The sequence below is a fragment of the Schistocerca gregaria genome, chromosome 2 (genome assembly GCF_023897955.1).
Source record: "Schistocerca gregaria isolate iqSchGreg1 chromosome 2, iqSchGreg1.2, whole genome shotgun sequence".
NCBI classification, from domain to species: domain Eukaryota; kingdom Metazoa; phylum Arthropoda; class Insecta; order Orthoptera; family Acrididae; genus Schistocerca; species Schistocerca gregaria.
Window position 1 is genome coordinate 624,866,781 of NC_064921.1, and position 12,801 is coordinate 624,879,581.

Genomic DNA, 12,801 nt, shown 5'->3' on the forward strand with positions numbered 1-12,801 from the left:
CTACACAGATATTATGCTCTGTTTCACTTACTAGAGTCCTGAACCACAATGATTCTTGATTTATGTTAATGAAGCCCTGTATTCAGCTTCTACAGTGCTCAAGGCTTTGGGTATATGACTTTTACAGGACCAAGACATAAGTCCTTCCATTAATCCAAAAAACATACAGGAATAGAATGTCTGTTCTCTAACTTACTTCCCCATTCTGCATCAGTATAGCCCCAAGTTTTATATTTCCCTTTTTGTAATATCATAATTTATAGTCTGTGGTTCCCTTTGGATATCAAAATACCCCTTTAATGACTTTGCTTTTGGACAACCTGCTTACAACATTCATGGCAAAAGAGATATCAGGCCTTGAAATTTGTAACAAATACAAGAGGCTCCATATCTGCTTGATTTCACATTAAGATGTCCCCTGGTTCTATCAGTGTAGAAACTGGTTTACAATCACTCATTTCAAACTGTTTCAAAACTTTCTCTGTGTATGATGATTGATTTATGTATAACTCTCCTGTATTCTTATTTATAACAGTCATCATAGCCAAGAGCTGCTTTATCTCTTCCACGTCATGCATGTTAAACTTGTTTTTGAGTTGTGTGTTGAAATGCTTCACCTACTTCTAATCTTCAGTTACAATGAAGAAATCATTCACCCATATAGTCATTACTGTGGCCTCTTCTTTACTTCTTTTATAATGGATACCACCAGGATCTGCCTTGCAGTGTTTCATATCCATCTTTATAAAGTTAAAAAAACAGTGAATAAACAGAAAGATGGAAGTTAAAAGTTTTGTAAATATGTTCACTCTGTTTCAGTCCATAAATGGGAAGCGCTCTTTTTTTTTTTTTTTTTTCAAATATCGATAAATGCAAAAAAGTAAATTTTTGAGGCAACACATTTTTGTAAATATCATACCACATTACTAATTAAATAAATGAGATAATTTGACATTAACACAGCTTTTTAGGCACAATTCCAGTTGTGGATTTGACTTGTTTGTTTCAGAATAGAGGGCCGAAGTTTCTAAGTTTTTTTTCAAAAGACAATAAATGCAAAGATGGAAGATAAATGTTTTATTAATGCACATATTCAAATTGATTTTTACCTTTAATATTGATTTGCGAAGAAAGCTACATTATTGCTTAATTTGCAGTTTACATTTACATAAATGTTTGATAAGTAGAAGTGTAAAAAAGCAAGAGGTACTGTTGAAATACAACACAAAATACTGGCAAGAGCAATATTAAACAGTAAATCTATTAGTCACTTTCAACTATGTTCTTATAAAACTTTTCTGCTCCTTATGGTATGTTAAAATACCTCACAAGTTTTTGGACATACACTCCTGGAAATGGAAAAAAGAACACATTGACACCGGTGTGTCAGACCCACCATACTTGCTCCGGACACTGCGAGAGGGCTGTACAAGCAATGATCACACGCACGGCACAGCGGACACACCAGGAACCACGGTGTTGGCCGTCGAATGGCGCTAGCTGCGCAGCATTTGTGCACCGCCGCCGTCAGTGTCAGCCAGTTTGCTGTGGCATACGGAGCTCCATCGCAGTCTTTAACACTGGTAGCATGCCGCGACAGCGTGGACGTGAACCGTATGTGCAGTTGATGGACTTTGAACGAGGGCGTATAGTGGGCATGCGGGAGGACGTACCACCGAATCGCTCAACACGTGGGGCATGAGGTCTCCACAGTACATCGATGTTGTCGCCAGTGGTCGGCGGAAGGTGCACGTGCCCGTCGACCTGGGACCGGACCGCAGCGATGCACGGATGCACGCCAAGACCGTAGGATCCTACGCAGTTCCGTAGGGGACCGCACCGCCACTTCCCAGAAAATTAGGGACACTGTTGCTCCTGGGGTATCGGCGAGGACCATTCGCAACCGTCTCCATGAAGCTGGGCTACGGTCCCGCACACCGTTAGGCTATCTTCCGCTCACGCCCCAACATCGTGCAGCCTGCCTCCAGTGGTGTCGCGACAGGCGTGAATGGAGGGACGAATGGAGACGTGTCGTCTGCAGCGATGAGAGTCGCTTCTGCCTTGGTGCCAATGATGGTTGTATGCGTGTTTGGCGCCATGCAGGTGAGCGCCACAATCAGGACTGCATATGACTGAGGCACACAGGGCCAACACCCGGCATCATGGTGTGGGGAGTGATCTCCTACACTGGCCGTACACCTCTGGTGATCGTCGAGGGGACACTGAATAGTGCACGGTACATCCAAACCATCATCGAACCCATCGTTCTACCATTCCTAGACCAGCAAGGGAACTTGCTGTTCCAACAGGACAATGCACGTCCTCATGTATCCCGTGCCACCCAACGTGCTCTAGAAGGTGTAAGTCAACTACCCTGGCCAGCAAGATCTCCGGATCTGTCCCCCATTGAGCATGTTTGGGACTGGATGAAGTGTCGTCTCACGCGGTCTGTACGTCCAGCACGAACGCTGGTCCAACTGAGGCGCCAGGTGGAAATGGCATGGCAAGCCGTTCCACAGGACTACATCCAGCATCTCTACGATCGTCTCCATGGGAGAATAGCAGCCTTCATTGCTGCGAAAAGTGGATATACACTGTACTAGTGCCGACATTGTGCATGCTCTGTTGCCTGTGTCTATGTGCCTGTGGTTCTGTCAGTGTGATCATGTGATGTATCTGACCCCAGGAATGTGTCAATAAAGTTTCCCCTTCCTGGGACAATGAATTCACGGTGTTCTTATTTCAATTTCCAGGAGTGTACTTTTTCTTTTCCTTGCTGGCCATTTCCTTCTTTTCCAGGATGGCTCCTTTCCTCATTTCCTGGCTTCTGTTTCTCAGTTTCTATACCTCAACATCTTCAGGACTTCCATTGTAAGTGTCTGATACTGACAACAATACCTTCTTCTTAGACTCTCCATAAGCCATCACTTTTGAACATCTTGGATCATAATTCTTTCACAGCAATGTTTTTTTTTTTCTTCTTTTCTTCCATATCCTTATTTAGAAAATTGATAATGCCATCTGGTTCTAACACTTTATAGTATTCAGTTAGTGAAGGAATATCATATTTTTCCCCAGTATTGTCTATCCACCCCACTGAACACTGTCAGGATTATAGCTGTGACCATGAATAGGGAAATAATGCACTACCTTGTCAAATTTTCTGCTTTCTTCCATGAAGGCCATCACTGTGCACATCATTATTGTATTTTTATTTATTTTGGTGCAAGAGTCAGAAAAAGAATAAATTTCAGTTGGACCATTATCTGGGTGGGATGCCTCAAGTTTTCTGACAAAATCCTTTAGAGCAGAGGCCACTTGGTTGCATCCTTTCAGTCCATCTGTTTGAAGACAAGTATAAAATGTAACCCTTTCCTTTGACCATGCTCAATAATTAATCATAATGCATAAATTGCATAGTCAAACCTGCCTTGAACAGAAAAATTCACCCACAGAGATCTCTGGTATTGGCTGATCCTGTTTTATATCAAAATTTGCCATATTGGATTTTCCTCCTTCATTATTGCACAAACCTTTTATGCTCAACATTTGTGCACCCTGTAGTTTGTTATCAATTGATTTTTTTCTCCAGATCTTGTTCACTTCAAGAATCTGTCTTTGAACATCAGTGATGTTGGTTGAAATGTTGCGGCACATATAAGTACCGACTGGTCATTGTTTTCCTTGTGCTGTACTTTATTGAAACAATATTCTGCTTTTTGCTTATTTCTTGATGTTCCTCCTCCCTGACGAAGCTAGGTCAAATTGAACAGTAATCAGAAGTTAATTATGTTGTGTAAACCACTAATTTCTTTCCACTGTTGGTTCTGCTAGCTTTTATGTTCTGTTGTATTTGCAGAAAGCTCTCTCATGTTATCATTAAAAATGATGTCCTAAATTGCTATTCTCCTTCAGACCTCCCAGAACCCATGCACAGTGTATTTATTATTTTTTTCTTAACTGTCTAAGAGCAAATGTCGAATTTAGCAAAAACTCATATGTTCCAGAACTTTATACCAACAGTAAATATTGGCTGCACCAAACCATTTCAACATGTCGTGCATGACAACAACGTGATGTGTACCCACAAAAATCTAAATTTTGAACAAATGAGCAATTATCAAATTAAAAAAAAATGCTCCTCGAATACTTTTCTTCAATTGCCAAATCTTCTCATTTCCTATATGTGCTTTTCTGGCTTTTTTCTGGTGGGCTCACGTATCTTTTTTCACCTAATTTCCCATCTAAGTAAGCTGTCTTCACATCTCTTTGGTGAAAAAGTAAATCTTCTTTTACTGCTGTGGCTAAAAGGTATGTAAGTGATTCATATTTTAGCACTGGTGAAGACGTATCTCTGTAGTCTACCCCATATTTTTGTGAACTTCCCTTGACTACAAGTCATGCCCTGTATTTTATTGCTGTTTCCTCAGGATTTTTTTTGTTAAACATCCATTATTCCTTTAATGGTTTATTTCTTACTGGTATCTCAATCAATTCAACAGTTTCATTTTGATGAAATTACTCCAGTTCTCTTTCCATAGCTTTTCTTGATTGTTGAGAATGAACACCAGTCATAGCACCTACAACTGTTGCAGTTCATCATTAAAATAATAGGCTATGTATATTTCATTACCAGAGTACACTTTAGGATTAGTTACATGAGAGGAACATCTTAAATAGTTGATTAAATCTCTGTGCCAAACCGAGACTCAAAATCGGGACCTTTGCCTTTTGTGGGAATGTGCTCAATTTGCAGACGAGCTTCTGTGAGCTTTGGAAGGTAGATGATGAGGTACTCATGGAATTGAAGCTGTGAGGACAGGTTGTGAATCATGCTTGGGTAGCTCAGTCGGTAGAGCACTTGCCCACAAAAAGCAAAGGTCGCGAGTTCGTGTCTCGATCCAGCACACAGTTTTAATCTGCTAGGAAGTTTCAGACCAGCGTACACTCCACTGCAGAGTGAACATCGCATTCTGATCTTAAATAGTTTCTTCCTCTTCTTCATCTTCTAGAAGTTCATCTTCATAGAATTTATGTATGCATCCCTTACCACCTTCCTCTTCCTCTTCTTTTAATTAATTTTAATAATTCTCAAGGAATCCAAAATCTCTATGGCCAGCAAATTCTTACTGGTAGCATTTATTATTCATTAACCTTTGAGTCTTCAACATTATATATATATATATATATATATATATATATATATATATATATATATATATATATATATATATATATATATATATAGACACACACACACACACACACACACTCCTGGAAATGGAAAAAAGAACACATTGACACCGGTGTGTCAGACCCACCATACTTGCTCCGGACACTGCGAGAGGGCTGTACAAGCAATGATCACACGCACGGCACAGCGGACACACCAGGAACCGCGGTGTTGGCCGTCGAATGGCGCTAGCTGCGCAGCATTTGTGCACCGCCGCCGTCAGTGTCAGCCAGTTTGCTGCGGCATACGGAGCTCCAGCGCAGTCTTTAACACTGGTAGCACGACGCGACAGCGTGGACGTGAACCGCCACTTCCCAGCAAATTAGGGACACTGTTGCTCCTGGGGTATCGGCGAGGAACATTCGCAACCGTCTCCATGAAGCTGGGCTACGGTCCCGCACACCGTTAGGCCGTCTTCCGCTCACGCCCCAACATCGTGCAGCCTGCCTCCAGTGGTGTCGCGACAGGCATGAATGGAGGGACGAATGGAGACGTGTCGGTCTTCAGCGATGAGAGTCGCTTCTGCCTTGGTGCCAATGATGGTTGTATGCGTGTTTGGCGCCGTGCAGGTGAGCGCCACAATCAGGACTGCATACGACCGAGGCACACAGGGCCAACACCCGGCATCATGGTGTGGGGAGCGATCTCCTACACTGGCCGTACACCTCTGGTCGATTGTCGAGGGGACACTGAATAGTGCACGGTACATCCAAACCGTCATCGAACCCATCGTTCTACCATTCCTAGACCGGCAAGGGAACTTGCTGTTCCAACAGGACAATGCATGTCCGCATGTATCCCGTGCCACCCAACGTGCTCTAGAAGGTGTAAGTCAACTACGCTGGCCAGCAAGATCTTCGGATCTGTCCCCCATTGTGCATGTTTGGGACTGGATGAAGCGTCGTCTCACGCGGTCTGCACGTCCAGCACGAACACTGGTCCAACTGAGGCGCCAGGTGGAAATGGCATGGCAAGTCGTTCCACAGGACTACATCCAGCATCTCTACGATCGTCTCCATGGGAGAATAGCAGCCTTCATTGCTGCGAAAGGTGGATATACACTGTACTAGTGCCGACATTGTGCATGCTCTGTTGCCTGTGTCTATGTGCCTGTGGTTCTGTCAGTGTGATCATGTGACGTATCTGACCCCAGGAATGTGTCAATAAAGTTTCCCCTTCCTGGGACAATGAATTCACGGTGTTCTTATTTCCAGGAGTATATATATATATATATCAATTGTATTAGGACCTGTACCATAGCCTCACACCCAAAAGCTTTTAAGTTTCGTAGATTTGGTTTCTTCCCTATCCTCGCTCCATAGGGGTTTTTACTTTTTATTCTCTGGTGAGTGAAGCCTTTCATTTGTCATCACACCTTGCTGTTTTCTTATATTCCACACCCCCTGTTTAATGTCTGATCGTATGAAAACAAACACCTGTGTACAGTGTATGTTCTGCAACTTGCTCTCTACTTAACATTATTCTGTCATGATCATCTTTCCTTGTATTGCATAAGGACTGTGAAATGTTGTTTGCCTAAGCACCATGTAACACTCTAGGCTGTTGACCCAACTTCTGCCCAAAAAACATTTAGGTAATCCAGTACCAGTTAACAAACTTCTTTCCTTTTCAACAATAGTCCTTTGCTCTCTATGCAACTTCATTCTGAGATGGGCTGTGTCTGACAGTGGTTTGATGTCTAATTTCTAGTTCCTTCAAATATTTCATGAATTTCTGGTTGGTATACTCTGTCCCATCAGATCTGATGATTTTTAATCTTGTTTCACATTTCTCTTTCTACCATATTGTGGAAATTGTGAAAAATATCACTCACCTGATCTTTATAACTTAAAAAGTAAACTTAGTTACACTTGAACAGTTGTCTATAAAGGTAGGAAAATGATGACTTCATCCATATGCATGAACTGCTAGATCACCTTGGTTCTTGTTTTATTAGGCTTAGAGGGCAACATAGTCAATGTAGTCTTTTTCCATTGTATATCTGTTTCACAAGGTTCCTTGCATTTACTGCCGTCTTCCATTCCTATTGCCATATCCTGTATAATTGTCATCCCTTTTCAGTGTAGGTTTTCAAACTCCCTGTGCCATAAGAAACCTTTTGTTGAGTACACAGAATGGTATACATCTTCAAATACACTTTTAGTAATATCTAACTTGATAATTTGTCTTTCATTTGCACCACAGCTCTAATTTTTTTATATTGATTAATTATTTTTGCTCGATTTCTAGCAAAGATTACTCTGTTGTCCTTCTTGATTGAGTATTTCACTTGCACATAAAAAGTTAGATGTGACGTCTTTTACATAGTAAACATCATGTACTATAATACTTTCTGGTTCTTCATATACAATAACATTAAAATCAGCTCTCCTGGTAACTTGGAACCATCTACTGTAGATATACGCCATAAACAGTTGTTTTATTTCTGATAATCTGTACTGATGGTACAAAATTTAATATCCATTCTGGCTGTCTGTTACCCATTTTTCTAAAAGAGTAATAAATGGAGACTGCCTTACATTGATTATCAGTTCTCCTGTCTAGACTATTTGTATCGTACCTTTTTCCCTTTGTACTGACTTACCTGGGGTGTGTGTGATCCATGTCCTGACACTTGTAACACTTGACTGGTTTCTTCTTGGGAAGTTCTATAGCTCTTTTCCTCTGTGAAGTATGGCAGTCTGCTGTACTTTCCACATTCTGCAGGATCTTCACTTTTATGCGGTCTCCTGTAACAGTACGCCTGAGCTGTCTAACCCCATAATCATGGGTGCACATTTTCTAGGTAGTCCTTCTAGCAGTAATTGACATTCTCATCCCAGTTCTTGCACTTTTCCAGTTGAGTGGTTATAAATTCACAGAGTATTCCTACTTTTCTTGTAAGATTTTCATCTTCAAATGCACTCTGTAACTTGTCCCAAACTACTTTTGTCATCACACATTTCTGTATTTATACATAGTTCACTGTATCAGTCAATAATCTCAACTTCGACTTTGCTCTTAAGACCTTATTCGTGTAGATTTGCTCAGTGGACTTCCATTTACCATTCACTACATCCCAGAAATCATCCAAATCTAAGTATGGTTCTACAGCAAACTTCCATGTAATATAGTTCTTGCAACCTACAAGACACTCTATTTGCGATGTTTGTGCCATGCTCATTTTTCACAGTTATCCTTATTGGTAATATGCACAGTATTAAATTATGCAAATCCTAAACAACCGAGCTTGCCACTCCAGTTTTCACTATGTGCTTCCTTATTCATGACTATTCCAAAGACATTTCTTTTCTATATGTTACATCAGAATACTTATTCTGAATGAATTCACTAGTGTTTGGGGCCACAACCTGTTAGAACTAGTGCATTGAAAAAGTAATTATGAACACTAAACAGTAAGAATTAGGCCAGTTATATTTTAATATTCATGACTGCATAGAATAGCTCATAACTGTACATGTAGTACACTTTAATACACACTCACACACACACACACACACACACACACACACACACACACACACACACAATATCCCGGAAAGCTCTTTCAAGCACAGCACAAAGAACACTCTCTTATCTCACAATAATTACATGTTACAAACAAAATATCAAATCTAATTACTCTGTCATAACTTGTTTCCTTGTTTGAAACCTTTTGCATCTTGAGGATATTCTTTTCTTGGTCTAACTATATCTCTTTATCAGTGTCTTGATGGTTGCATAATTTTTTAACATTTAGCACTCATCTTTATGCAGTGGCAGCCTTAATGCATCCTTTTCAAATGTGTGACTCCATATCACTGAAATCTGAGCTCCTGAATCAAATAGAAGCATCAGTTTGCTTCCACAATATACTGCATCCAACATCTGTGTGAAGTTTGTTTCTTCTTAGCTGTTCTCACATGTGTCAGCAAACTTTCTATCTTTGAAACATGTCACTGATATTTTGAAATGCTGTACCTTTCTTATAGAATGTCAGTCAGATGTCTTAGCCAATAAAGGCAACAGATATATTCACTACTAGCTGAAATGTCTTAATGTTCTTCAGTCTGATTGCATTACATAGTTCACCATACAGACCATGAATGAATGTGTCTGGTGCTCTCTGATCAGGCCAAGCAAGTTAATGGGTTTTCTGAATTGTCTCCTGAGCTCATTGGTCTGGGCATTAATGCCGAAAATTCTGTCTCTGTGAAATTTGATTCTATTCTCATACTAAATCTTTGATAAATGCTCATTTAAAATTATCAGAAGCTACTTTCTTATGCATATGCTCCAAATATTTTCATTCTCACATTGGTGAACATTAGAAGCAGACCATAAACACAATATAGCTGGTGCCATAGTATTTTCACTTGTTTGGACCAGTGAAAGTACCTTTGGCATGTCAAAAAGTTTGCACTTGATTATTTTCACTCATTTAGACCACTCAAAGAACATTTGTGATGTTAAAAAGTTTGCACATAATGAGGTGCTGTGAAGATGAAGATGTTCCACATCAAATAAGACTGTTTTCTTCCTGAAGTGCATCCATCAAGAGGACCAAGTGTGTTGCATAGCAAGGAAAAAAGAAAAAAAGGGTAACAGACATTTCTGTATATACTTTTCTAAAATTAAAGAGAAAAGCTATAATGAAACAATTGCTTTCTATAACTTACTAAAAAGTAAGTTCTGTCAAGTGAATATCAATAAAAATCTCTACAATAAGCATTTCATAAAGAATTTGCTGTGCTTCAATGACATTACATATGAAAAATTATCTGAATTATCAGTGTCTTATATAACTATGTTTTCCATTCATAGGTAGATCAACCTCCACCTGAGGGATGTCGGGCAAGTCACAGTTACTGTGGTTTGCGTGATAGAATGTATCCTGACAAAAAGCCAATGGGATTTCCATTTGACCGTATGCCTCGTAGTGGTGTGAATACTCTTCAGGAATTCCTAACTCCTAATATGGGAGTTTTGGATGTGATGATAAGACATTATGGAAAAACAGCAATTTCACTGCTACTGACACGAGATGATTGGGAAAAATTTGTGGCTGATAGCCAGTACAGAGTATGAGACATTATCAGTTCTATTTGTGATGTACCTGACACATAGCATTGATATAAATTTGATTATCTTGAAAAAGTCACAGTGTGTATAAAATAAAAAGCTAACTGTTATTTTCAAGTCTTTAATAAACAATGTTTAATTTGTAATCTTCTGGATGAGAGAAAAAAGATTTCAGTTAAAATATGTTTCACATTTCACTTAACAGATTTGCATATATTAACAACAAGAAATGTGCTATGTAACGTTTCACAATTTTTTTCAATTTTTAAGTACTGTAGTGGGCCGGGCTGCACTGATTATTACAGCAGGCTGAAAGAGTTGTTCTTCTAGGGGTCAGGGTGGCAATGGTGGGGACTGCAGGCTCAGTGTTTTGGCATAGGCTATTGCAGTCCTTTGCAGGTGAATGTAGCTGTAGCAAGATAGACAGCAAGCATCTAAATGCCTTATTGCCCTAACAAGTTACTACAGTCACAGGATGGCAGGAGGTGACGCCATCCTGCAAAATTTTCTACACAATCTCACTAAATCGCTAAGTGGAGCTAGTCCACGGGGTTATAGGAGTCTGGAAAGCACCCTAGAACATTACAGATCTTTATACCCACTCTTTCTCATGTGTTACACTATTTGACTCATGCTTAATCTAAAAAATGTGCCACTTATCCTAATGCAGTAAATGTAGTAGCAAAATAATCAAATGTTGCAATACATAACATCAATGCTTGCCTGCCACACTAAATTAAAAATGTGAAGTTTGTGTTATACACATCACAACATTACACATTCCCTGTAATTAGACTTTTCATTTAGAAGTTTAATTCACCTACTAACTAATCACTTACTTTAGCAACAGCAAAAGTCTTCTATATGCTCCTATGCAAGCCTCTTGCAGGAATGCAGCATCTTCTATGATTTGAATCTCAGCATTCAGATTCATTTAAGCACAGACGTACCTATAAAATATGCATGCACATGTTCATAAGAAGAGCTTAACCTAAACTTTTCACAAAAGTAAATGTTGCAGAGGAAATAATGAGAGTGATTAATTCCCATTTGTTGTGTTGGCATTACTTCATAATAAAATGTGAATCAATTTATTAATAAATATAAACAATCTTTAAAGTTATTTAGGCTGGAAAGGTGAGATATAATTGTTACATCCCACTTCTGACACCAATTGTGAAAGAGTATGTGCCAGGAAGGGGAGATATAATTGTTACATCCCACTCCTGATACCAATTGTAAAAGAGTACGTAGTTTGGGGATGGGGAGAGGAATTTCTGACACCAATGTTACTGTATAAATTGACAGGGAAGGGGGAAGAAGGTTGTTAAATATGCCTCGTGGCGGAAGAGTGCAAGAGGTCAAGCGGTCAGGATTAGAGAGTGGGCATCCAGGGCTGCCGTTAAATGACAAAACAGGAAATTAAGTACAATAAAGAAGATATATGTCATTATACGGAGTACAAAGAGCACGCCTAGGGTCAGAAGTTAGCAGGTTTAGGCCAGTCTAGGAAGTCGAATAATTAATTAAAATGAGGCATCGGGAGGGGAAGCGGTTCATGTTAACTTACATCGATGGCCGGTTGTGAAAAGCAGAGCCAGAGGCTCTGCCTTCCGAAAAGAAGTCTGTTGTAAGTCTGGATTCCAACAACTAAAAAATGGATAGCTCGTGAAAGATAAGTATTTCATTTCTATGACCTACAGGTGCATCTGTTCCCCTCTATGCACATCATGGATGTTGCAGCAAGTCTTCGGATGTACAGGAATAATCTTGAACAAGACAACCACCCCGTTGCCATCAGCATTGTCGTACTACGAGAGTGGAGAGGTTATTCTTATTAATGGGAAGAGAAGTTTCACGACTAATCATTTTGAGTTCATGATGCAGTAGACTGAATGATGTAGCTATGACATGTCCTGTATGGAGTTTGTGTAAAAGAAAAAAATAACTTGACCAATAGGCAGGTGCTGCTATCATCATAACTTTCTCTCTTATTAAATTAATTGTATTTTTGTACAGTACTCTAAATCAGATAGTTCATTTCCTTTGGTTAAGGATTGCAAGGAAGGATCGAAGATTGTCACTGATGTTTTAATAAATCAACTGCTGAGATTATACAGGGTGTTACAAAATGGTACGGCCAGACTTTCAGGAAACATTCCTCACACACAAATAAAGAAAAGATGTTATGTGGACATGTGTCCAGAAACGCTTAATTTACTTGTTAGAGCTCATTTTAGTTTCGTCAGTATGTACTGTACTTCCTCGATTCACTGCCAGTTGGCCCAATTGAAGGAAGGTCATGTTGACTTCGGTGCTTGTGTTGACATCTACATCTACATCTACATGACTACTCTGCAATTCACATTTAAGTGCTTGGCAGAGGGTTCATCGAACCACAATCATACTATCTCTCTACTATTCCACTCCCGAACAGCGAGCGGGAAAAACGAACACCTAAACCTTTCTGTTCGAGCTCTGATTTC

General features: G+C 39.8%; 1 protein-coding gene across 2 annotated transcripts in view; it reads left to right on the forward strand.

Moving 5' to 3' along the window:
• Positions 1-10,461, forward strand: part of LOC126334632 (phenoloxidase 2-like) — a 210,421-nt gene extending 199,960 nt beyond the window's left edge. For both annotated transcript variants that reach the window (XM_049997067.1, XM_049997068.1), the window contains one exon: positions 10,058-10,461. In XM_049997067.1, coding sequence (XP_049853024.1) covers positions 10,058-10,321 — 264 coding nt within the window. In that variant the 3' untranslated portion in view covers positions 10,322-10,461. The remainder of the gene's footprint in view (positions 1-10,057) is intronic.
• The last annotated feature ends 2,340 nt before the right edge of the window (positions 10,462-12,801 follow it).